The sequence below is a fragment of the Euleptes europaea genome, chromosome 3, assembly GCF_029931775.1.
Source record: "Euleptes europaea isolate rEulEur1 chromosome 3, rEulEur1.hap1, whole genome shotgun sequence".
NCBI lineage: Eukaryota > Metazoa > Chordata > Lepidosauria > Squamata > Sphaerodactylidae > Euleptes > Euleptes europaea.
In genome coordinates, this window is record NC_079314.1 from 122,501,342 (window position 1) to 122,528,827 (window position 27,486).

Sequence of the window (27,486 nt, forward strand, 5' to 3'; positions counted from 1 at the left end):
GTTGGACGCTGCGAGACGGGACGAAAGTTGGGGAAAACGAGGGAAATCCAAAGCCCACAGTGTCCCAAGGACGTGTGCCAGACCGCGCTCGTTCGGTGGCCAAATGTTGTTCCTCCTCCTTCTCAGCCCAAGCCTTGGCTGCGGCAGCCTCCGCCGCTCGCGCCTGATCCTCGGCCCTCTTGCGTTCGGCGAAGATCCGATCGGCGTCGAGTTTGTCGGCGAGGGCCGTGGTAACCAGTGGTAGAGCCTCCTGCTCTAATATCATCAGGAGTTCAGAGGGATCAGTAAGATCCAGCAGTGGCTGGATCTGAACCGCCAGGGCCGCCGCACCGGTACCAAAGTCGGGGGTTAGATGCTTTGTGATTTCGGCCACCAAAATTGTGGCCGAAGTTGTTCCCTGAAAGAGCGCAGCCACCCGTTTTGCCACCGCTTTTGCCTCCGTTTGGCAAACGTGGGGGTTCGGCGCGGCTGGGGCCGCCATGTCTTGCGGTGAAGCAGGATGGATCGGGCCCCTTGCCCGTTCCAACTGCGAGTTACTCGAAGTTAGTCCCGCCAACAAGCTAGTCAACAATTGTAAATCCTCCGCCGCCAAACGAGCATCTTCCACCAACTAGTCCAACATGTGGAGGTCGTGGCGGGCACAGGAATCCGCGACCTCGGACGTCCAAGGAACCGTCGTGGCTAGAGAACGCCACTGAGCCCGAAAAAGTTCAGTCAGGCGATTGAGTTCCGTGTCAGTCCGATGTATCTCGGCTAAGACGTCCTGAATCAGGTCGGGGTCGTCCTCCGCTGTCCCCAACGGAAGGAACCAAGGATGGGAGCCTGCCAGGGCTCCGGGCAGGAACCCACCACCCAGAGAGTGATCCTGCTCCCACCCAGGACCCGGACGAACCGCACAGGGCTCCAGCCACAGGCAAGCAACTCGGAGAGCACTGTCCCAGCTCCGATCCGAGCACCTGGCGAACCCTACGGGGCTCTAGCCTGGCAGGTGAAAAGAGAGAAGGGTTCCTGCCTTAATGTAAGCACTTGTTCCCATAGAAATCCCAATAGCCACATCAAGAGACAGGTAGTCCAAAAGAGTTGGTTTATTGGTAACACCACAGGTATGCAGAGCTTAGAAATCAAAAGGCAGGAACGAAGGGGGAAGGGTGTACATTTGGTTATATGGAGAATCGCAGACAGTACAGTACAGCCATGTCATGATAACACAGTTCAGCCCTCAGACTACCAGGCTCCCACAAGCCTCCCAGGCCCTGGGAAGCAATGCCAGCTGGAGGCTGTTCTGGTAAATAACCTTGAGGCTAGAGCCTAAATGAAGAATCCGAAAGTCAGCCTGACATTTACACAATTACTGGATGAGCTCTCAGTGTTTCGCATAGAAATTGAGCAAGCTCCTTTCCAGTTGAAAACAGAGTGATCCCAGAGTTAGCCCTCTGGGATGTTCTTCTTTAAAAGGGGATTACACAGATCCATGGAGGTCAGGTCTACCAGTGACTACTAGCTATGGAGACTAAAGGGAACATCCATGTTCCAACAGAGTAAATTCCAAATCCCAGGGCCAGGAGGCTACATCAGGGGAAGGCCTTAAGTTCTATGCCCTGTTGTTGGCCGTTCAGAATAACTGGTTGGCCAAAGATGATGAAGAAGAGTTGGTTCTTATATGGTGACTTTCTCTACCACTTAAGGGAGAATCAAACCGGTTTACAATCACCTTCCCTTCCTCTCCCCATGACAGGCACCTTGTGAGGTAGGTCGGGCCCAAGGTCACCCAGCTGGCTTCATGTGGAGGAGTGGGGAAACCAACTCAGTTCACCAGATTAGCGTCCGTCGCTTATGTGGAGGAGTAGGGAATCAAACCCAGTTCTCCATATTAGAGTCCACCACTCCTAACCACTACACCACACTTTCTGAGATGGATGCTGGATTAGATGGACCACAATTCTGATCCAGCAGGGCTCTTCTTATCTCATAGGGATTAACAGGAACCTCCACACTCAGAAGTAGTCAGCCTCTGAATCCTAGTGCCAGGAGGCAACATCAGGGAAACACCTCAGCCTCTATTGGGGCTGCTAACCTCCAGGTAATAGATAGAGATCTCCTGCTGTTACAACTGATCTCCAGCCAATAGAGATCAGTGCACCTGGAGAAAATGGCCGCTTTGGAAATTGGACTCTATGGCATTGAAGTCCCTCCTCTCCCCAAACCCCACCCTCCTCAGGCTCCACCCCCAAAATCTCCAGGTATTTCCCAACCCGGAGCTGGCAACCCTAGCTTCTATGCCTGTTGTTGGTAGGGATGCTAGTCTCCCAGAATTACAGCTCATCTCCAGAGCAGAGATCAGTTCCCCTGGAGAAAATGGCTGCTTTGGAGAGTGGAATCTATGGCATTGCACCCCCCTGAGGTTCCGGCCCTCCCCAGGTACTACCCCTATATCTCCTGCAGTTTTCCAATCGGGATTTGACAACCATAGAATCATAGTGTTGGGAGGTACCACCAGGGTCATCTCGTCCGACCCCCTGCACAATGCAGGAAACTCACAACTACCTCCCCCCACACCCCCAGTGACCCCTGCTCCATGCCCAGAAGATGGCCAAGATGCCCTCCCTCTCATGATCTGCCTAAGTTGATATCAGCATTGCTGACAGATGGCCATCTAGCCTCTGCTTAAAAACCTCCAGAGGAAGGAGAGCCCGCCACCTCCCGAGGAAGCCTGTTCCACTGAGGAACCGCTCTAACTGCTAGAAAATTCTTCCTAATAATTAGCCGGAAACTCTTTTGATTTAATTTCAACCCGTTGGTTCTGGTCTGACCTTCTGGGGCAACAGAAAACAACGCGGCACCCTCCTCTCTATGACAGCCCTTCAAGTATTTGAAAATGGTTATCATATCCCCTCTCAGTCTTCTCCTCTCCAGGCTAAACATACCCAGCTCCTTCAACCTTTCCTCATAGGACTTTGTCTCCAGACCCTCCACCACCTTTGTTGCCCTCCTCTGGACACGATCCAGCTTGTCTACCACCCCACCATCCCATCCCCTGTAGGTGGCCAGGGCGGATGTGGCAACCCTAGTTGTTGGCCATCCAGAGTCAGTGGTTGGCCACTGTCCGGGGTAAGAGCCTGGACCAGATGGACCACTGCCTGATCCCCTCGGGCTCTTCTTGGGTTCTTATGTCGTATGCAGAGTGGGAGTGTTGCCCTTTGCCAAAACTGAGCCCGTCTGTTCTTTTGTTCTATTTCCATAGGTGCAGATGGTAGCAGTGACCTCCCTCTCTTTATTAGTCCTCATGGCCACCCACTTCTTTCTGCAAGGTGAGTCCCTCCTTCCAGCTGGCCTCCACAAAGTCAGTCCCCTTGGCTCAAAGCTAGCAAATTAATGTCTGGGCTCCAGCCTTGGGGTGCATAGGGGTTAGGGTTGCCAGGTCCCTCTTCTCCACCACCAGGAGGTTTTAGGGGTGGAGCCTGAGGAGGGCAGGGTCTGGAGAAGGGAGGGACTTCAACGCCACAGAGTCCAATTGCCAAAGCGGCCATTTTTTCCAGGTGAACTGATCTCTATCGGCTGGAGATCAGCTGTAATAGCAGATCTCCAGCTAGTATCTGGAGGTTGGCAACCCAAATAGGGGCCCAAGTTGATGACTGTCTTGGGAGGGAAGTATTGGTCACTTCTCCCCTTCCACGATGAAACTGAGCACTACCGAATCCCAGCAAAAATATTCCATCTACCTTTGGCACAGCCCTAAGAAGAATACTGGCACAACACTGGGGGACCAGCAGAGTCTGCAACACAAGCCTCCGAATTGGATCCCATGGACATATTCCACTGATGGAGGCTCTTTCCAAATGTTGCTGAGCCTCTGACCATGATTTCCCCATTCCTGGACAGGCACCGATGCCGCAAAATGCCCTCGTTCATGGCTATTCTTCCAGGAATTCTGCTATGGAGTTTTCACCAGGAAGCAGACATGGTCGGAGGCAGAGGTAAGAATTCTTGCTTGGGGTTTGGCAATGAGGGCTAGTGTCAGGAGACCCCACTCCCTAGGGCTCTGATCTCAAGCAGTCTCCTCCACCCATGGCTACCAGCAGTAGCTTGAATGGCTAGGGTTGCCAGCCTCCAGGTACTGGTAGGAACTACTCACTCAAACTGTATAGTTAAGCTACAAAAATAAACAGTAGTTGGCTCTACAAACTGTGATATATTGTAATAAAACATCAAACAATCACTTAAACAATGTAACAGGATACAGTGAAACCGTGAAAAAGTGACTGACGATGACAATATTGTATACAAAAATAGGCCAAAACAAGCAACAAGTACAAGACAAGTGAAGATGGCGCAAGCAAACAAACGCAACAGCGAAGAGTCACAATAATTTCAAAATGCTCATGATAAGGAACAATGTCCAATAAAGTCAGCTTGGCTCTTGGCTGGGTGCTTGTGCAGTCAGCCAACTCAGAGGAAACACTTTTGGTGACAAAAGCGCTGCTGTATATCCGGAAAGGCGTTTCCTCCGAGTTGCCTGACTGAGCAAGCACCCAGCCAAGAGCCAAGCTGACTTTATTGGACATTGTTCCTTATCATGAGCATTTTGAAATTATCGTGACTCTTCGCTGTTGTGTTTGTTTGCTTGCGCCATCTTCACTTGTCTTGTACTTGTACTTGTTGCTTGTTTTGGCCTATTTTTGTATACAATATTGTCATCATCAGTCACTTTTTCACTGTTTCCTGTTACATTGTTTAAATGATTGTTTGATGTTGTATTACAATATATCACAGTTTGCAGAGCCAACTACTGTTTATTTTTGTAGCCTCCAGGTACTAGCTGGAGATCTCACGCTATTACAACTGATCTCCAGCCGATAGAGATCAATTCACCTGGAGAAAATGGCCGCTTTGGCAATTGGACTCCATGGCATTAAAGTCCCTCCCCTCCCCAAACCCCGCCCTCCTCAGACTCAACCCCAAAAACTTCCCACCGGTTGCAAAGAGGGACCTGGCATCCCTATGAATGGCTCACCATTTCTTCTGTTAGGAGTTGGAGAGCCAGTATGGTGTAGTGGTTAGAGCAAGGCCACCCCCAACCTTTTCAATCTGCAGGCACCTTTGGAATTCTGACACAGGGTGGTGGGTGTATGGCTAGGGTTGCCAACCTCCAGGTAGTGGCTGGAGATCTCCCGCTATTACAACTGATCTCCAGGTGACAGAGCGGGAGATCTCCTGCAGAAAATGGCCACTTTGGCAACTGGACTCGATGGCATTGAAGTCCCTCCCCTCTCCAAACCCCGCCCTCCTCAGGCTCTGCCCCCAAATCTCCAGGTATTTCTCAACCTGGAGCTGACAACCCTAAATATGGCTGACCCAGGAGACAGTCAACCACAAAATGGCTGCCACAAGAGGAGGAGGCCACCACAAAATGGCTGCCACGGGTCCAAGTTGGGCTTCTGGACAGCTGCTTTCGGCCACTCTCCTTGTGCCAGAGCTCCTCAAAAGCCACAATGTTAGCTTTAAAAAAGGATCCGTCAATATATCCGGAAATCCACAGCACTATTTTTCCTAAGCGTTTGAATTCCTCTCTCAAAATTTCTCCCAAAGTTGGGGTTGCCAATTCCGGTTTGAGAAATGCCTGGAGATTTTGGGGCAGAGCCTGGGGAAGGTGGTCTTAGGGCAGGGGAGTAGGGACCTCAGCAGGGCACAATGCCATAGAGACCACACTCCAAAGCATCCATTTTCTCCAAGGGACCTGATCGCTGTGGTCAGGAGATCAGTTGTAATTCCCGGGGATCTCCAGGCTGGCAACCCTGCCCAGGCTGGCAACCCTGCCAACTAAAGGTTGGCAACCCTGCCCAGTCTAGAAAATTTTGCTTTGGGAGGGGAGAGATCATACCTTAGGATTAAAAACAACAACAACGCCTGGCTGAGGTGATCAGAGGGCAAGGCAGGTGAAACCCAGGACTGCAGTCCTCTCTACTATTACTTCGGTGGACACCAACATGGTGTAGTGGTTAAGAGTGGCGGACTCTAAAACGGAGAACCGGGTTTGATCCCCCACTCCTCCTCATGAGCGGCGGACTCTAAACTGGTGAACCCGGGCTGGTTTCCCCACTCCGCCCCCCATGAAGCCTGCTGGGTGACCTTGGGCTGGTCACAGTTATCTTAGAGCTCTCTCGGTCGCACCTGCTTCACAAGGTGTTTGTTGTGGGAAGAGGAAGGGAAGGTGATTCCCATCTGCGTCTTCCTAGAAGGTAGAGAAAATTGGCATTTCAAAAACCAAGTCTTCCTCTTCTTCCACTGAGCCGCAGCCCTTCCCCTAACTCCCACATGACTCCTCCTCCTCCTTTCAATTACCTTGACAGAATAGTGATCCTATCACTGTCACTTACCTGCCTCTCTCTCCTCTTTGATAGATTACTGTAATACGTTGTAGGTGGGATTGCCCTTGATAACCACCCGGAAACGAATGTCAGCAGACAACAAGAAGGGGCACTAGTTCTTAAAACAGCTGTAATGGTTTTGGACGATTTCTTAGGCACAATTACAAATGCCAGTATGAAACCTTAAAGCTCTTGTTTCATTTCATTTATTTGTTTATTGAAAACATTTCTTAGCCGCCGAGTACAATTTCAAGTACGTTTAGACCAAGAAAATTAGAGGTTTCGGATGCTCTTCCAACTCTATGATTCTGTGGTTCTATTATTCTTTCTCAGGCAGCTCAAGGGGGCTTGCGGAACAGAATAAAATACATTAGAAACATAAAAAACTAAGACTTAAAATCACAATTCAAAGGCTGCTAATAGATGTAACCAAATGCAGTCCTAAATAAAACCATCTTCAGCTGCCTACTGAAGATCAAAAGTGATCCACTGACTTGGATCCAGTGTCATAATCCCAGGAGGGATTCATCGTCCAGAGATACCATCACACCGAACGACACTGATTCTTCTACCGCACAGAACGCCTGCATGTCTAGATATGAGTACAGTTCGGCAGAGGAGTGAATTGCAGGGTTCTTGTTAATTTTTCATACCTATTTGGTGCTGAGTGTAGAGAGAATGCCTGGTTCTTTGTTTCATTCAGGTTCGCTGTCAGATGCTTGGTCCTGACAGCCATCTTGCCTCCATTACGACAAGACAAGAAGGCGGTGTCATAGCTGACTACCTCAGAAAAAAATATCCTAATTTGCCAACAGTCTACATCGGGCTAGCTGACTCCCGAAAAGTGTGTATTAAGCTCTGCATTTCATGGTTGCTGACTCTGGGTTGGGGAAATACCTGGAGATTTTGCGGGTAGATCCTGGGAAGGGAGGGTTTTGGGGGAGGGGTAGCACCTCAGTAGGGTATTAAGCCACTGATCACACCTGCCCAAGCAGCCATTTTCTCCAGGGGAACTGATAGCTGCCATGTAGTCATTAGCTGTAATACTGGGAGATCTTCAGGAGCCAACTGGAGGTTGGCAACCCTGCCGTGCTTTCATCCTTCCTACCGGTTGCAACACAAAGAAAGGGGAACATCAGTAACGGGGGCAGTTGGTGATGGAATAATTGGTAGAGCATCTGCATTGCATGCAGAAGATTTCAGGTTCAATCCCTGGCATGTCCTGGCATATCACTCTCTATGTTAACCAAGACTATGTTTTCCTTTTTTTAATAGACTAATAACTGGGGATGGAGTGATATGGCTGCACACTTCTATCAAGCGTGGGACATTGCTGAACCCAGCAGTAAAGGGGGGAAAGCATTCTGTGTTGAGTTATCAAGAGCCAAAGGTGAGGAGGAGCTTAGATAGGCTGAGTCCAGCAGGTGAAGAAGCCAGGGTCCCTTGGCAATGTGGATGTCCAAGAACTGGACATTGAAATATTTTTTGACTCAGCCAGCATGGTGTAGTGGTTAAGAGCGGTGGACTCGAATCTGGAGAACCGGGTTTGATTCCCCACTCCTCCACATGAATGGCAGACTCTAATCTGGTGAAATGGGTTTGATTCCCCACTCCTCCACATGAGTGGCAGACTCTAATCTGGAGACCCGGGTTTGATTTCCCACTCCTCCACATGAATGGCAGACTCTAATCTGGAGACCCGGGTTTGATTCCCCAGTCCTCCACATGAGTGGGGGACTCTAATCTGGAGACCTGGGTTTGATTCCCCACTCCTCCACATGAATGGCAGACTCTAATCTGGTGAAATGGGTTTGATTCCCCACTCCTCCACATGAATGGCAGACTCTAATCTGGTGAAATGGGTTTGATTCCCCACTCTTCCACATGAATGGCAGACTCTAATCTGGAGACCTGGGTTTGATTCTCCACTCCTCCACATGAGTGGCGGACTCTAATCAGGTGAACTGGGTTGGTTTCTCCACTCCTACACATGAAGCCAACTGGGTGACCTTGCGGTAGTCACAATTCTCTCTGAACTCTCTCAGCCCCACCTACCTCTCAGGGGATCTGTTGTGGGGAGAGGAAGGGAAGGAGATTGTAAGCCGGTTTGATTCTCCTTAAAAGGTAGAGAAGGTCAGCATACAAAAACCAACTCTTCTTCTTCTTCATGTTAGATATCTTACTGAGAGCTTGAGTGGAGCAGGGGGAAGCTGCTAAATCCCTCACAAAGTACTAACCTCATCACTGGTTACAAGAAAAGGCACCCTACTCTAGATTCAGAGAGGGAAACAGCCATGATAGATCAAGTTCTGTGCTCTAACATGGATGGCCTAGGCTAGCCCAATAATGTCAGATCATGGAAGTCAAGCAAAGTCGGCCCTGGTTAGTACTTGGATGGGAAGCCATCAGAGAAGTCCAGGGTCGCTACACAGAGACAGGCAATGGCAAACCACCTCTGTTTGTCTCTGCTGGTACCTGGATACTTCCCCAGCTAGCCGGATAGTTTCAGATCTCAGAAGGTAAGCAGGGTTGGCCCCGGTAAGAACTTGGATGGGAGACCACCAAGGAAATCCAGGGTCACTACGAAAAACCAGGCAATGGCAAACCCCCTCTGTTCGCCTCCTGCCTTGAAAGCCTTACAGCAGGGGTGTCATGTTCATTTGTTACGAGGGATGGAAATGTTGCTTGGTTGGGCCGGGCCATGCCTGGCCAGCCTAGATCACCTCTGGGGGTGGGGGTGGCTGCCGCAGCTGGTTAGATAGATCTCAAGGATCCAGATCCAGGCCACAGGCCGTATGTTTGACACCCTTGCCCTACAGGGTCACCAAAAGTCAGGTGTGACTTGACAGAACTTTCCACCACTTGGAAGGGTGATGTGATAGACCCTGGAGAGCCACTGACAGGTAAAAGAAACAGTCCCATCAAGTCCAGCAGTCTGTACACACAGTGGCCAACCAGGTGTCTCTAGGAAGCCCACAAGCAAGATGGCTGCAGAAGCGTTATCCTGCCTGTGTGTTCCAAAGCACCCGATATAATAGGCATGCTCCTCTAATCCTGGAGAGAACATAAGAAAAGCCATGCTGGATCAGACCAAGGTCCATCAAGTTCTGCAGTCTGTTCACACAGTGGCCAACCAGGTGCCTCTAGGAAGCCCACAAACAAGGCGCCTGCAGCAGTATTATCCTGCCTGTGTTCCACCTCATATAAAAGGCATGCTCCTCTGATCCTGGAAAAAATAGGGATGCATCATGACTAGGATCCATTTTGACTAGTAGCCATGGATAGTCCTCTCCTCCATGAACATGCCCACTCCCCTCTTAAAACCCTCCCTCTTACTGTCCATGACAAATGAATGGCCTGACACAGTAAAATGGGGGTCATGCAACTTGCTGTCAAAACTCCTTCACAGGATCCCTGCAGGCCATCCTTTTCCCCATGTGTACATAGAAATAGGCAAAGGGATCTTATTATGAAGTAAATAACAGGAAATGACAAGAACAGTCCTTGGTTTTGTCGAAGGCTTTCACGGTCAGAGTTCATTGGTTCTTGTAGGTTATCCGGGCTGTGTAACCGTGGTCTTGGAATTTTCTTTCCTGACGTTTCGCCAGCAACTGTGGCAGGCATCTTCAGAGGAGTAACACTGAAGGACAGTGTCTCTCAGTGTCAAGGGTGTAGGAAGAGTAATATATAGTCAGAAAGGGGTTGGGTTTGAGCTGAGTACTGTCCTGCAAAAGTAATGTGCTAATCATTGTCCTGTAAGTATCAAGATAATGTGCTAATGAGGGTATGGTATGTTAATATGGAACCATTGTATCCTGAAGTGATCTGTTAATGTGTGTAATCCAAAGCTAATCTGCATGGCTATTGAAAGATACTTAAGACTTGGCCAACCTGAGAAATCAGCAGTGGCTGAACATGGACTGACACAAACAGGACACAGGGTCTTATTCCAAGACACTGAAAGACTGGACAATTCTACCAACTATTTTGTCAGATTGCACAGAGAAGCCATTAAAATTCATAAACATCAGCACAACTTTAACAGAAAAGAGGAGAGTTTAAGAATGAATAAGGCTTGGCTTCCTGTTCTGAAAACCTCCAGACGAACAAAGACAACATTCAACAATAGCCATGCTATTAAATAGCCATGCTATTAAAAGGACCTGGTTAACAGTTGATAGGAAAGACCTCTGCCTGAGACACTATAGAACTGCTGCCAGTCTGAGTAGACAACGCTGATCTTGATAGACCAGGGGTTTGATTCAATATAAGGGCAGCTTCATGTATTCTATACTGCCACTGAATCCTTTGCAGAAGGTCCCAGGTTTAATCCCCGGCATCTCCAGTTAAAGGGACCAGGCAAGCAGGTGATGTGAAAGACCCCTGCCTGAGACCCTGGAGAGCTGCTGCTGGTTTGAGTAGACAATACCAACCTTGATGGACCAAGATTCTGATTCAGTATAAGGCAGCTTCGTGTGTTCAAGAAATGGAGTGATGAGGATTGTGAGCCAAAGAAGCAAATGGGTTCTAGTTAAGATACAAAAGCATAGGAAAAAAGAAATGTCTCTGACCCTGTTTCAATGTTTTCTTTCAGGTTTTAGGGTGTGGCTTGCCACAAACTGCAGGAAAAAAATGCCTTCCCTCTGCAAATACAGGGCGTGATGAGACATCACCGATTGGCCCTGAAATTAGGACATCCCTTAAAGTATAGTTGGTTTTCCTGAATAAACATTTACTTGCTGATGAGTGTTTCTGAGTTTTGCCTGGAGCATTCCATCATTGTAGCAAATCTGACAGAAGAGAAAGGGGCCGTGGCTCAGTGGGAGAGCATCTGCTTGGCATGCAGAAGGTCCCAGGTTCAATCCCCAACATCCCCAGTTAAAGGGACTAGGCAAGTAGAGATGTGAAAGACCTCGGCCTGAGACCCTGGAGTGCCGCTGCCAGTCCGAGTAGACAATACTGACTTTGATGGACTAAGGGTCTGATTCAGTATAAGGCAGCTTCATGTGTTCATGTGAGTCCAGAGATTGCTTCCTCCCCTTATTTATTTAGGGGAGGGGAGGGGATGTGGCTCATTGGGAGAGCATCTGCTTGGCACGGAGAAGGACTCAGGCTTCAGTTTCCACCACCATCTCCAGGGTCTCAGAAAGAGGTCTTTTGCGTCACCTGCTGCTTGGTCCTTACCAGAGGTGCCAGAGATTGAACCTGGGACCTTCTGCAGCCAAAGCAGATGCTCTGCCACTGAGCCACGAACCCTCCCCAAACCTAGTAAGAGGTGATGTGAAAGGTCTCTATCTGAGGTCCTGGAGAGCCACGGCCAGTTAAAGGACCTTTTAGACCAAAGGCTTGACTCAGCATAAGAGAGCCAGCATGGTGTAGTGGTTAAGAGCGGTGGTTTGGAGGGGTGGACGTTGATCTGGAGAACCGGGTTTGATTCCCCACTCCTCCACATGAGCAGCGGAGGCTAATCTGGTGAACTGGATTGATTTCCCCACTCCTCCACATGAAGCCAGCTGGGTGACCCTGGGCCACCTACCTCACAGTGGGTGCTTTCACACATACTGAATAATGCACTTTCAATCCACTTTCAATGTGCTTTAACGATTGTTTGCAAATGGATTTTGCCATTTCACACAGTAAAATCCAGCTGCAAAGTGAACACACATGAAGCTGCCTTATACTGAATCAGACCCTTGGTCCATCAGAGTCAGTATTGTCTACTCAGACCGGCAGTGGCTCTCCTGGGACTCAGGCAGGGGTCTTTCACTTCACCTACTTGCCTAGTCCCTTTAACTGGAGATGCCGGGGATTGAACCTGGGACCTTCTGCATGCCAAGCAGATGCTCTACCACTGAGCCACAGCCCCTCCCCAAAGGGATTGAAAGTGCATTTTTGACATGTGTGAAAGTGCCCAGGGTGTCTGTTGTGGGGAGGGGAGGGGAAGGGAAGGTGATTGTAAGCTGGTTTGATTCTTCCTTAAGTGGCAGAGAAAGTCGGCATATAAAAACCAACTCTTCTTCTTTTTACCTCTTCTTCATTCATGTTTTTGTCTTCTTGCTGTTAACGGTAGGGATTCTAGCCTCCAGGTGGGACATGGGGGTCCCCTGAAATTATACCTCATCTCCAGACTTCAGAGATTAGTTTCCTCTGGAGGAAATTGATGATTTGGAAGGTGGACTCTGTGGCATTGTACCCCACTGGGGTCCCCATCCTCCCCAGGCCCCACCCCCAAATCTCCAGGAGTTTCCCAACTCTCCTCCAATTCACTTTTAACTGCAGTAAATGCACATGCCTTTATGGCACTTGTGTCTGACTCCCCCTCCCCCAATGTGTCAAACTTGTAATATTTTATGCTCCTTACTGAAGAGCCCCGTGGAGCAGAGTGTTAAGCTGCAGTACCGCAGTACTCAGGTCTGCTCATGACCTGAGTTCAATCCCGACGGAAGTCGGTTTCAGGTAGCCGGATCAAGCTTGACTCAGCCTTCCATTTTTCCCAGGTCAGTGAAATGAGTACCCAGGTTGCTGGGGGGTAAAGGGAAGATGACTGGGGAAGGCACTGGCAAACCACCCCGCAAACAAAGTCTGCCTAGGAAACGTCGGGTTGTGATGTCACCCCATGGGTCAGGAATGACCCGGTGTTTGCACAGGGGACCTTTACCTTTTACTGATTACACCTTATTTATTAGTCCATAGAGTTGCCAGGTCCCTCTTTGCCACCGGTGGGAGGTTTTGGGGGTGGAGCCTGAGGAGGGTGGGATTTGGGGAGGGGAGGGGCTTCAATACCATAGAGTCTAATTGCCAAAGTGGCCATTTTCTCCAGGTGAACTGATCTCTAGCAGCTGGAGGTCAATTGTAATAGCAGGAGATCTCCAGCTACTAGACAGACAGCTACTAGACAGACTGATGTGGTAAAGATTTCTCTTGGAAAGGGTGATCCTACCCAATGGGATATTTTCATAAGACTACTTAGCCACAAGCCCTCACCTGGATGGCCCAGGCTAGCCTGATCTTGTCAGATTTGGGAAGCTAAGCAGGGTTGGCCATGATTAGCATTTGGATGGGAGACCACCAAGGAATACTAGGGTTGCTATGCAGAGGAAGGCAATGGCAAACCATCTCTTGCTTTGAAAATCGCATGAGGTGTTGCCATAAACCAGCTGCGATTTGTAGGGTTGCCAGGTTCCTCCTTGCCACTGGTGGGAGTTTTTTGGGGGCAGAGCCTGAGGAGGGTGGGGTTTGGGGAGGGGAGTAGGGTTGCCAACTGTCAGGCACTAGCTGGAGATCTGCTGCTATTACAACCGATCTTCAGCCGATAGAGATCAGTTCACCTGGAGAAAATGGCCACCTTGGCAACTGGACTCTATGGCATTGAATTCCCCCCCTCTCTAAACCCCACCTACCTCAGGCATTGCCCCAAAAATCTCCCGCTGGTGGCAAAGAAGGACCTGGCAACCCTAGAGGGACTTAAATGCCATAGAGTCCAATTGAAGGGCTGTCATATAGAGGATGGTGTCGAGTTGTTTTCTGATGCCCCAGAAGGTCGTAGCAGAAACAACGGGTTGAAATTAAATCAAAAGAGTTTCCGTCTAGACATTAGGAAGAATTTTCTAACAGTTAGAGTGGTTCCTCAGTGGAACAGGCTTCCTTCAGAGGTGGTAAGCGCTCCTTCCCTGGAGGTTTTTAAGAAGAGGCTAGATGGGCATCTGTCAGCAATGCTGATTCTATAACCTTAAGCAGATGATGAGAGGGAGGGCACCTTGGCCATCTTCTGGGCATGGAGTAGGGGTCACTGGGGGTGTGCGGGGGGAGATAGTTGTGAATTTCCTGCATTGTGCAGGGGGTTGGACTAGATGACCCTGGTGGTCCCTTCCAACTCTATGATTCTATCGGCTGCAGATCAGTTGGAATAACAGGAGATCTCCAGCTAGTACCTGGAGGTTGGCAACCCTAGCAATTTGATGGTACTTTACATAACACAAACACACTTAGTGTCAGGCTGCTATCTCGGTTTCGTTATTGCCTCTGTCTCTGTGCTGTATTGTCTGCCCCCCAAGGTCGCATACCGAGGCCTGGGAACTCAGCTCCTGGGAAACTGTATTCATGCGTGTAATCTCCCGCCTTGCCTGCCTTATAATATCTCCCAGTTAGTGAGCCTCTCAGAGCTGTCATTTTATTCGTTTGCACTGTATGCCAATTTGATCAGTAAAAACCATCTGTTTGGACTCTATATGACTTTGTGGTGATTTCTGGTTCTGTGGGCCAAGGGCTGACACTTAGTCACATGACAAATCTGGGGAAAGTGATATCCTGGTGACAATGGAGAAGATACTTGGGTTTTCAATAACTTTAAGTCCAAGGACATACATTCTTATACCCCCACCACTCAGTTACTTTATCAGGAAGAATCCTAACCAACCATCCTTATGTCTTCTGGAACATGGAGAAATTTCCTGAGCAAATTCTGTACAACAAGCACCAGATGGAAAGATCATGCTTAATGTTCTTGCAGATTTAATGGGTAACGAACTGGATGGGGGCCATCAGCGTGACAAATGATCAAGGAAGCTAAATCAGCCAAGCCAGTGGCATAACCAAAAACCCCCGAAGCATGCTTATGCTTCCTGGAACATGGAGAGATTTCCTGAAGACATAAAATTTCTGAAAAAGCACAAGATGAGATGGAGCATTAATGTTGCGGAGGATTGAATAAGCAATAAACTGAATGAAAACGATTATTTGGGTTGCCAACCTCCAGGTGGTGGCTGCCGATCTCCCGTGATTACAAATGATTGCCACTACACAGATCAGTCCGGCTGGAGAAAATGGCCACTTTGGAAGGTGGAGTCTATGGCATTATTCCCCACTGAAGTCCCTCCCCTATCTAAACCCTGCCCTCCTCAGTCTCCACCCCCAAAATCTCCAGGTAGTTCCTAACCCGGAGCTGGCAACCCTAGCCATCATTGTGACATTATGGCACAAAATGCATAATACAGTTTGAGGATGTATTACCTAGCCATGTCATTCCCTACATCTCCTTGGTAGGGTTGGCAGGTCCCTCTTCACCACTGGCAGGAGGTTTTTGGGGCAGAGCCTGAGGAGGGCGGGGTTTGGGATGGGACTTCAATGCCATAGAGTCCAATTGCCAAAGCCAATTGCCATTTTCTTCAGGTGATCTCTATTGGCTGGACATCAGCTGTCATAGCGGGAGATCTCCAGCTAGTACCTGGAGGCTAGCAACCCAAATAATGGCTAAGAGCAAGCATGGGTTTCTCAAGAACAAGTCATGTCAGACTAATCTTATCTCCTTCTTTGAGAAAGTTACTACCTTGCTGGATCAGGGGGATGCAGTAGACATAGTTCATCTAGATTTCAGTAAGGCTTTTGATAAGGTTCCCCAAAATATTCTTGTTGACAAATTAGGAAAATGTGGTTTAGATTCTGTTAGTGTTAGGTGGATCTGTAATTGGCTGACATATCGCACCCAAAGAGTGCTTGTTAATGGTTCCTCTTCCACTTGGAGAGAAGTGACTACTGGAGTGCCTTAGGGATCTGTCCTGGGCCCTGTGTTGTTCAATAAATGATTTGGATGAAGGAATAGAGGGGATGATTATTAAATTTGCAGATGATACTAAATTGGGAGGGGTAGCAAATACGGTAGAAGACAGAGCCAAGATGCAGGATGATCTTGACAGGCTGGAGAATTGGGCTAGAACTAATAAAGTGCACTTCAACAAAGACAAGTGTAAAGTTCTGTATTTAGGTAGGAAAAATCAAATGCATGATTATAGATGGGGAAGACTTGTCTTAGCAATAGTGTGTGCCAAAAGGACCTTGGGGTCTTAGTAGATCAAACACTGAACATGAGTCAGCAGTGTGATACAGTAGCTAAAAAGGCAAATGCGATCTTGGGCTGCATCAACAGAAGTATAGTATCCAGATCACTCAAAGTAATGGTATCACTTTATTCTGCTCTGGTTAGACCTCACCTAGAGTATTGTGTTCAGTTTTGGGCACCGCATTTTAAGAAGGATGTAGACAAGCTGGAATGTGCCTAGAGGAGGGCAACAAAGATGGTGAGGGGTCTGGAGACCAAGTCCTATGAGGAAAGGCTGAAGGAGCTGGCTATGTTTAGCCTGAAGAGGAGAAGACTGAGAGGGGATAGGATAACCATCTTCAAGTACTTGAAATGCTGTCATATGGAGGATGGTGCGCATTGATTTCTGTTGCCCCAGAAAGTAGGACCAGAACCAACAAGTTGAAATTCAATCAAAAGAGTTTCCATCTCGACCCTAGGAAGAGCGGTTCCTCAGTGGAACAGACTTCCTCGAGAGGTGGTAAGTGCTCCTTCCCTGGAGGTTTTTAAGCAGAGGCTAGATGGCCATCTGTCAGCAATGCTGATTCTATGACCCTGGGCAGTTCATGGGAGGGAGGGCATCTTGGCCATCTTGTATGCATGGAGAAGGGGTCACTGGGTGTGTGTGGGTGAGGTAGTTTGGAATTTCCTGCATTGTGCAGGGGGTTGGACTAGATGTCCCTGGTGGTCCCTTTCAACTCTATGATTGTGTGAACCCTACTCTTTGGGCATGTGGATTTCACATTGTCACTCTTCATTTCTGGGCTCTGAAGGAACATGTTGCAACAGTGAGAATGGCACAGGCAAGAATACAAATGTTGAGGAAACAAATCCAATGGAATGTAGGAGGAAGAAGTGAAACGTTGGGTTGTTTCGGAAAATTTTGTCAATTTTAAGTATACATTAGTCCTATAGGGAGGAAAGGAACTGCATAGGAATCTATATGAGGAGAAATCCAAATGCATCTGCTCCATGTCAGGAAGAAGACGGGGTAATTCAGAAATCCAAACTATAGAACACTGGTTCCCAACCAGGGGTCCGTGGACCCCCAGGGGTCCGCGAGAACTAAATTAAGGTCCGCGAAACAAAGTTATAAACCCATAATAAATTAATATTTTCAATTAAAAGTTCTCTATTAGAATAATATTTGAATATATATTTTTATAAGCTTAAAGTTTAACTAACAGTTATGATTAAAGTTTATTTTCAAATTCCCGGAATTTTTATTTTGAACCTTGGTGTCCCTGCACTGAACAAAAAAGTCCTAGTGGTCCCTGGTCAAAAAAAGGTTGGGAACCACTGCTATAGAACGAGAACTAGATGGAAAATGTTTTGGAAGCATCTTGAAAAAAACAGTAGCATGTTCAGTCTAGAAGCAGAGAGCCAGCATGGTGTAGAGGTTAAGAGCAGCAGACTCTAATCTGATGAACTGGATTTGTTTCCCCACTCCCACACCTGAAGCCAGCTGGGAGACCTTGGGCTAGTCACAGTTCTCTTAGAGCTCTCTCAGCCCCACCTGCCTCACAGGGTGTCTGTTGTGGGCAGAGGAAGGGAAGGCGATTGTAAGCCAGTTTGATTCTCCTAAAAAAGGGTAGGAAAAAACCGTTGTATAAAAACCAGCTCTTGTGGTTGTTAAGTAGAATCAGAACTGTTCTGGGCAGCACATAAAGAAATCATCTTGAATTATGAATAGATTTCAGATTAGGAAATATTTCATTGGAACAGTAAGGATCCACTCTTTCTAACTGGAGGCCTTCCTAGGGGGATTTAAGAGTGCAGACTGGTGTGATTGTGTGGAGTATTTGTGTCCATGCCACTCTTATCTGTCTCCTCCATACTTTGAGATTTCGAAGTCTGTACAACTGCATTCTTTTCACTGAGTAGAAATAACAGAGGGACATTATGGTTCAGAACAAAATGGCCGCTATTTCTGTCCATTGAAGTCCACAAGGAGGGTGTGAAGGTGAGGGGATTTCCCCTTCTGTTTCCTGACAACATCTCAACAATTGGGTTGCCAACTCTGGGTTGGGAAAAACCTGTAGATTTTTGGGGCGGAGCCTGAGGAGGGAGGGGTTTGGGGAGGGGAGGGGCTTCAATGCCATAGCGTCCCAATTGCCAAAGTGGCCATTTTCTCCAGGTGAACTGATCTCTGTTGGCTGGAGATCAGTTGCATTAGCAGGAGATCTCTAGCTACTACCTGGAGGTTGGCAACCCTACTCAACAACATTGTCCTTGAAAAGAGAAGTTCCATTTTTCAGGATGAGGAAATTGATTAGGGTAGCCAGGTCCCTCTTCGCCACCGGTGGGAGGTTTCTGGGGCGGAGCCTGCGGAGGGCGGGGTTTGGGGAGGGGAGGGACTTCAATGCCATAGACCCCAATTGCCAAAGCGGCCATTTTCTCCAAGGCAACTGACCTCTGTCAGCTGGAGATTAGTTGTAATAGCGGGAGATCTCCAGCTACTACCTGGCAGTTGTGTTGTAGGAACTAAACAGGGCAAGCTCAAACAGTCAGGAATATCAAAAGTGTATTGTAAACGTTACAATAAGTGCAAAAACGACAGATCCAGTGTGACAAATATGTACAATTATATACAAGAATTATGTATCAGAGCTGTTTCAACAGTAAACAGCTTAAGGAAGCACACTGGCTAAATCCAAAAAGACGTGAAACAAGGTCCACTTCGATTGGGTATGATGTCAATTTCAATTGTAACCAGTCTTGCCGTTGTGAGAATTTTGGTTCCCCACCCCTGCCTTCAGTGGTAGAGAAAGTCGGCATATGCACACCAACTCTTCTTCTTCTTTCCCACCACAACCCACCTTCTTCCAAAAGACTGGGCCATTGAAAGTGAAGGTCTCTACCTAGGAGAACAAACTGTGTGTGTGTTAAGTGCCGTCAAGTCGCTTCCGACTCATGGCGACCCTATGAATGAAAGTCCTCCAAAATGTCCAATCTTTGACAGCCTTGCTCAGATCTTGCAAATTGAAGGCTGTGGCTTCCTTTATTGAGTCAATCCATCTAGACATGCTTTTGTGACGAGTAACTAACTGATGGCTGCGTCACATTTACACCAATCCCTGCCCGCCTGGCAGTCTATAAATGCTTGAGGGCAGGAAAGCTTCCGGTGTAGATGGAAGGGAAGTTACTGCCACATCAGACAAGCCAAAGAGGAACTGTCAGTTGTGAGTAGCTTCCACTGTTTGGCTTCTTTTGCTCTTCTCTCCAGGTTGAGAGATGCTATCTTTTCTCCACAACAGCTTTAAAACGGGATGAATTTCTCTCTCTTAAAGAGGCACTATTAAAAGTTTTATTGCTCTGGGTATTTTGTTCTGGCGAAGTCCAGTGAAATATATAAAGATGATAACGATATGCACCAGAGATGTGGCTATTTGAGGACGGTTATGGTGCATGATTTCTAAAGTTGTCCTAAAATAAGTATTTTTGCAAGTTGCTTTGGGAATAGGGGTATATGTCTTAATATGTCTTATTGGGTTTTTGTTATGTTTAGTGGTAGACCTGGAACGATTGGGAGCTGGGGGCATTGTTGGGACAAGAATAGTGATAAGCTTTGAGTCTCAGAAGCTTATACCCTGAAAATCTTGTTAGTCTCTAAGGTGCTACTGGACTTGAATCTAGATGGACATATGTTTCCCTCTGAAAATCAGTAGAAAGGGAAATGGAACTGAATGTCTTGAATAAATTAAAGCTCTCTAATTCAATGAAGACAGATTATGGCTTTTAACAAAGTACATGGTGGTAATGCGAATGGTGTGTCTTGGTTTCAGTGACATGTTTTATTGTGTACAGGCACACCTCATTTTATTGCGATTTGCATTACAGCATAGTGTAAACATAACTTTTATATGCACTGGGCAACCAAAAAATACATGTGACTCGCTTTATTGCAATGTCCACTTTACTGTGACGGTCTGGAACCAAAAAGGCAGTATCTCCGAGGTATGTTTGTATGTTTTTAATCTGATAGCAACCATAATGCCCCGATGAGGGCAGAAGGGTGGGGTATAAATTTTGTAAATAATCAGAATAAAATAATAATTTGCTACTGTCTTCTATTTTCTTTTGGGCAAATACAATAATCAGTTCTAGGAGAAACCCTAGGTAAGTCTATTCAGAAGTAAGTACTGCTCTGTTTAATCTCTCTTAGTCCCAGGAAACTATTTTTTGGATTGCTGCCTCAACATATTTGCATGCAAATAATAATTCAGTCTCCCGTCAGTCAAGTGTAAAGATTGGAGCTCTCCTGGAAATACAATTGATCTCCAGATGACAGAGATCACTTCCCTTGGAGAAAATGGCTGCTTTTGGAAGCAGGACTCTATGGCATTATACCCTGCTCAGGTCCCTTCCTAAATCCCATTCTCCACCCCCAAATCTCCAGGAATTTCCCTACTCAGAGCTGGTAACCCTAGATGTGCAATATACATTTTAGAGTAAGCAGTTTACACATGGGTACTCGCCACAAAATAATTTTTTTTAAAGTACAACAAAGAAAAGTCTTTTTTTTTAAAGTACCACAAAGAAAATTATAGATCTATCTCCTGCTTCTTCCTTATTGGTCCCTTTTTGTCCCCCTAGATAAGGAGCATCTTTGTCTGTGGAGGAAAACTGTATGTGTAAAAGATTGTGTGTGAAGCCATTTAGCATTCTCCACAGAAGGATGCCCACAGTCACATCTGAATTGTGCTGAAAACAGGAGTTTCTTGGCTCCTTTCTGGTTTAAAACCAAGCAAACAGGTACCACCCCAGAAAGCATGGATAAATTTGGATAAAGAATGAGGTAACGGTTCCGTGCCGCAGCCAACCCTTTTTTGTTCTTCTGTTCTCTCTTCACAGATGAAATGGTGGGGAGGAGGCCTATTTGGCCCCTATTTGGCCTCCTGGCCATCCACTTCCTTTTGCAAGGTGAGTCATAGAATAGAATCATAGAGTTGGAAGGGACCACAAGGGTCATCTAGTCCAACCCCCTGCACAATGCAGGAATTTCACAACTACCTCCCCCCACATACCCCCAGCGACCCCGAATCCATGCAGAAGATGCCCAAAATGCCCTCCCTCTCATCATCAGTCTAAGGTCATAGAATCAGCATTGCTGACAGATGGCCATCTAGCCTCTGCTTAAAAACCTCCAGGGAAGGAGAGCTTACCACCTCCCAAGGAAGACTGTTCCACCGAGGAACTGCTCTGTTAGAAATTTCTTCCTAATGTCAAGATGGAAACTCCTTTGATTTAATTTTAACCCGTTGGTTCTGGTCCGACCTTCTGGGGCAACAGAAAACAACTTGGCAACCTCCTCTATGTGACAGCCCTTCAAGTACTTGAAGATGGTTATCATATCCCCTCTCCTCTTCAGGCTAAACATACCCAGCTCCTTCAACCGTTCTTTATATGATTTTGTCTCCAGACCCCTCACCATCTTTGTTGCCCTCCTCTGGACACGTTCCAGCTTGTCTACATCCTTTTTAAATTGCGGTGCCAAAAACTGAACACAATACTCTAGGTGAGGTCTAACCAGAGCACAGTAAAGTGATACCATTACTTTGAGTGATCTGGATACTATACTTCTTTTGATGCAGCCCAAGATCGCATTTGCCTTTTTAGCTACCATATCACACTGCTGACTCATGTTCAGTGTTTCATCTACTAAGACTCCAAGGTCCTTTTGGCACACACTACTGCTAAGACAAGTCTCCCCCAACCTATAATTATGCATTTGATTTTTCCTACCTAAATACAGAACTTTACATTTATCTCTGTTGAAATGCATTTTATTGGTTTTAGCCCAATTCTCCAGCCTGTCAAGATCATCCTGGTTCCTGGCTCTGCCTTCTACTGTATTTGCTACCCCTCCCAATTTAGTATCATCTGCAGATTTAATAAGCATCCCCTCTATTCCTTCATCCAAATCATTTATTGAACAACACAGGGCCCAGGACAGATCCCTGAGGCACTCCAGTAGTCACCTCTCTCCAAGTGGAAGAGGAACCATTAACAAGCACTCTTTGGGTGGGATCTGTCAGCCAATTACAGATCCACCTAACAGTAGCAGCATCTAAACCACATTTTCCCAATTTGTCAACAAGAATATTATGGGGTGGTCTCCCCAAAGGTCAGCCATAGGGGCTCAAAGTTACCCAAACAATATTGTGGCTCCAACCTTTGGACTCATATGGACTCCTGACTTTATGTCCCTGGGTGCCACGGCTATAAGGTTGCCAGGTCCCTCTTCACTACCAGCGGGAGGTTTTTGGGGTACAGCCTGAGGAGAGCAGCGGGAGATCAGTTGTAATAGCAGAAGATCTCCAGCTAGTACCTGGAAGTTGACAACCCTAACTAGCTAGGGTTGCCAGGTACCTCTTCACCACCGGCGAGAGGTTTTTGGCCTGAAGAGGGTGGGATTTGGGGAGAGGAGGGACTTCAATGACAAAGAGTCCAATTGCCAAAGAGGCCATTTTCTCCAGGTGAACAGATAGGGTTGCCAACCTCCAGGTAGTAGATGGAGATCTCCCTGCTATTACAACTAATCTCCAGCTGATAGAGATCAGTTCCCCTGAAGAAAATGACCACTTTGGCAATTTGACTCTATGGCATTGAAGTCCCTCCCCTTCCCAAACCCCGGGCTCCTCAGGCTCCACCCCCAAAACCTCCCGCTGGCAGCAAAGAGGGACCTGGCAACCACAGGAACTGATCTCTGTTGTCTGGAGATCAGTTGGAATAGCAGGAGATTGTCAGCTAGTACCGGGAGGCTTATTCAATATAGTAAACTCAACTGTAATTATGAGTAGTAGTCAAAGAACACAGTTGTAGGCCAATATTAACACAGTCAATCTCTGTATTATAACATCAGTTAGTATTTGTATTATAACATACTATATATAGTAACCCAATTATTATACACTGTTATGTTACACTATTTATATCATAATGCAGCAGGGCACAAGTGTATTATAGGTCAGTGAGTATGTCTAAATAAAGTCCATGAAAATAAAGTCAACAGAAAAATCTTTGTTTCCTTGTTCCTTGTTTACAAGATTTCCTTTTCCCCCCATAAAATTTAGGAATTATTGATAGCTACTAATTGCAATTTTATGTCAACAGTTGAGTGTTCTGAGAATATATAATAATATCCAGACGCTGAATCAGGCTCTATGTGCCTTTGGGGTGGCTGAAGAAAAAAACCTTGAAACAGGCTAGTTACCGGCATCCTGTTCTACCCTACAAATTACAAGGACATAACCAATCATTTTATGAAGAAAAAAGGAAATCTTGTGAACAAGGAAACAAACATTTTTCTGTTGACTTTATTTTCATGGACTTTATTTGGACATACTCACTGACCTATAATACACTTGTGCCCTGCTGCAATATGATATAACTAGTGTAACATAACAGTGTATAATAATTGGGTTACTATATAAAGTATGTTATAATACAAATACTAACTGATGTTATAATACAGAGATTGACTGTGTTAATATTGGCCTACAACTGTGTTCTTTGACTAGTACCGGGAGGCTGGCAACCCTACATGGTACCTGCCATATTTTTCCTGGTGTTCACCAAGTGTTTTTAAAAAGTGGTTGGAGCCAGATGGGGGCTTCTGCCCATAAAGGCTTCTAATTGGCCAGTGAATAGGGTTGCCAACCTCCAGGTACTAGCAGGCGTTCTCTTGCTATTACAACTGATCTCCAGCCGATAGAGATCCATTCCCCTGGAGAAAATGGCCACTTAGGCCATTGGACTCTACGGCATTGAAGTCCCTCCCCTTCCCAAACTCCACCCTCCTTCGCCTCCGCCCCAAAAACCTCCCGCCAGTGGCGAAGAGGGACCTGGCAACCCTACCAGTGAAGATTGGATTGGTTGTGCAGATATTTTAAAAATGGTACTTTGGCAGCAGTTGCCAGCACAGCACAAGGATCTTAACTGTGTGATGGAAGGGAAGCTGTGGCAGCCGTTTTGTGGCTGCACCTACCACATGGTGTTAGACTTCCAAAGATGCTCACAGGCTCAAAAAAGGTGGGGATTCCTAGACTAGGTCCACAATGAAACTGAGCATTGTGGAGTTCCACACAAAATATTTAATTCACTTTCGGCACAGCCCTTAGAAGAGTCCTGGCATAATGTCAGGGGAGCCCCACCAAAACAATGCATCCCTCTGTGATAGGGTTGCCAGGTCCCTCGTCGCCACCAGCGGGAGGTTTTTGGGTGGAGCCTGAGGAGGGCGGGGATTGGGGAGGGGTGGGACTTCAATGCCATAGAGTCCAATTGCCAAAGCGACCATTTTCTCCAGGGGAACTGATCTCTATCGGCTGGAGATCGGTTGTAATAGCGGGAGATCTCTAGCTAGTACCTGGAGGTTGGCAACCCTAGAACAACACCTATCCAAAAGCAATTCTATTCACTCCACTTTTACCACTGCAAGGCAACAGCCACCCCTGCAGAGGTGGTTTTGACATCAAACGGGGTGTGTGTGTCCCAATACACATTGAGTTGGAGAATTGCCTCGAGAAATGCTATGAGTTTTTGAGGTCAATGCCTGGGGAGGCTGGAGTTAGAGAAGGATGTAATTCCACTTATGGGGGACGTTCTAGGAATTTCCACTAATCTCTGTGGTAAAGACCAAAGAGACATGGTGAATATCCTAGACATCACCATGGAGGGCATTGTCTGGCTCTTTTTGTCTCCTACTCTTCAGTTCTCGAGAGTGGGGGATAGGGATCCAGGGTGGGAGTTGACTCACCATGGACCAGTAAATGGTAGAGTTGCCAACCTCCAGGTGGTGGCTGGAGATCTCCAGGCAATAGAAATCAGTTCCCTGAAGAAAATGGACATTTTGGCAGTTGGATTCTATGACATTGAAATCCCTCCCCTCCCCAATCCCCGCCCTCCTCAGGTTCCACCCCCAAAATCTCCAGGTATTTCCCAACCCCGAGCTGGCAACTCTAGTAAATGGCAAACCTAGCGGGAGAGCAATAATCAGTCAATTATTAATCAATAATTCATTTGAAGTCTTTCAGTTCTACACTTGCTAGGGTTGCCAACTGGTGGGATGTTTTGGGGGCGAAGCCTGAAGAGGGCAGGGTTTGGGGAGGGACTTCAATGCCATAGAGTCCATTGGCCAAAGCGGCCACTTTCTCCAGGGGAACTGATCTCCAGCCAGCACCTGGAGGTTATCAGAACCAATATAATTGTGCTTAGGGTTGCCAGGTGCCCGGTGGTGGCGGGCAAACCCCCGCTAATCCACCCCCCTGCCCGCCAACCAGCTGAGGGTCGGTGGGCAAATGTGCACACGTGCCTACGCACCGCGGCAAGCCCTTTACCACTCAAACTCCCAGCTCTGCCCCAAAAACCCCCCGTCAGAGGAAAGAGGGGACCTGGCAGCCCTAATCACATTGCAATTCGTTGTTGACTATCAAAAGCAAACAGCAACTATGGGCTCTAATCAAAGGTAAATATTTCTAAAAGAACAGTGCTTTAATCAGCTATAAATCTACATCTTTTAACATTTCACAAAATTCCAGTATACAAAATACATTCACAAATGGTGCTAGTACTTATCTAACCATAAACCCCAAACCTACAAATATCAACTCTAACTTAGCTCTTCATATCCACAGTTCCATTCCAATTTTGCTTATAGTTTCTAAAGAGCCAAGAGGATTCTTTTCTTTTTCAGTCCTAAACACTGAACGGCTCATCGCGGTGTAAATCCTTGACAAGTCCAAATAACAAATTGGATTGTATTGCGAGATTGGAGTAGAGTAGTTCTCATTTCAAAAGAGATTTCTTCAGTTGCAATCCAAATTCCACAAACAGTGGAATTCCCCCATCCTACCACTCCACTGAGCAAAGTTTGTATATTGACTTCTTTATTTATTAAAATATTTATACTCTACCTTTCCTTTTGGTTCAAGTTTGAAGCCTTCCTCCAATCTAAGGAGACTTCCTCTGGCATGAATGTATCCTCCTTTGGTGGAAGAGTATCTTAAGGTGGAGGAAGGCTCCTTAGGCTGGAGGAAGGATACCTGGAGGATGATTTAGGTTTGCCATCCTCTGGCGGGGGCCTGGAGATCTGCAATTTCATCTGATCTATAGGCTACAGTTCTGCTGGAGAAAATGGCTATTTTGGAGGGTGGACTCTATGGCATGCTACCCCACAGAAGTCCCTCCTTTCCCCAACCCCCACCCTCCCCAGACTTCACCCCCAAATTACCAGAAACTTTCCCACTTGGCTTTGGCAATGGAAAGAGGATTGAATCAACCCCACTGTAACCAGCTGGGTTTAGAGTTGGTTATCCTAAGACGATCCAAATTTGCTCCTCCCAAATTAAGCAGTAGATACTACTGAATAAATGTGTATATATGTGGGCCAAATCAATTCCCTCCCCATGCTAACTATGGGACTTCCACCAGTATGGAGACAAGGTACTACGCTGGTACACGGCAGGCTCTGATACTGCTATATTTATTCTAAAGAATTACAACTGCATTTCAGGATCCAGTTGGGCTGTCCAAACTCAACATCACATGACCACATGAAGCTGCCTTATACTGAATCAGACCCTTGGTCCATCAAAGCCAGTATTGTCTACTCAGATGGGCAGCTGCTCTCCAGGGTCTCAGGCAGGCGTCTTTCCCATCACCTGCTGCCTGGTACTTTCAACAGGAGATGCTGGGGGTTGGACCTGGGACCTTCCACAATGCTAAGCAGGTGTTCTGCCACTGAGTCACGGACCCTCCCTTAGTATCACCTCTCTGGGCTGCCTCCTCCACCCTTTCCGTCCCTTGACTTTGCTCCTCCACTCTCCCTTGAGTCATACGTGAATGACAATGCTGAGTGACAGAATGCTCTTTCCTGCTCCCTGGACAGGCTGCAATGCTTCCGAATGCCCCAATGGCTGGGTGAAGTACCAGAGGCAGTGCTACGGGGTTTTTTTCAAGAAGCAAGATTGGTTACAGGCTGAGGTAAAGATGACCACTTTGGGGTCTGGCAGCTTATTGCAAAAAGCATCCTTTCACTGGGTGGTGGTGGCAGAAAGGGCTGTCAAGGAGCAGGCGACTTGTAGCAACCTACTAATGGGGTTTTCAAGGCAAGTTCAAAAGTGATTTGCCATTGCCTGCCTCCATGTTGCAAACCCAGACTTCCTTGGGGACACCCATCCAAGTACTAACCGGGGCTGACTCTGTTTGCCTTCTAAGGTTTTATTAGTCTGGGATATCCAGGTCAGGGACCTTTCACTGAGACTAGAC

The 27,486-nt window shown here is 47.1% G+C and overlaps 1 protein-coding gene across 1 annotated transcript in view; it reads left to right on the forward strand.

Moving 5' to 3' along the window:
* Positions 1-479: 479 nt before the first annotated feature.
* The window catches only part of LOC130474949 (regenerating islet-derived protein 4-like), a 32,928-nt gene continuing 5,921 nt past the window's right edge, over positions 480-27,486 (forward strand). Inside the window, exons 1-5 of the mRNA XM_056846640.1 lie at positions 480-542; positions 3,242-3,308; positions 3,924-3,974; positions 21,073-21,141; positions 27,107-27,201. Of these exons, the coding sequence (XP_056702618.1) occupies positions 480-542; positions 3,242-3,308; positions 3,924-3,974; positions 21,073-21,141; positions 27,107-27,201 (345 nt within the window). The remainder of the gene's footprint in view (positions 543-3,241; positions 3,309-3,923; positions 3,975-21,072; positions 21,142-27,106; positions 27,202-27,486) is intronic.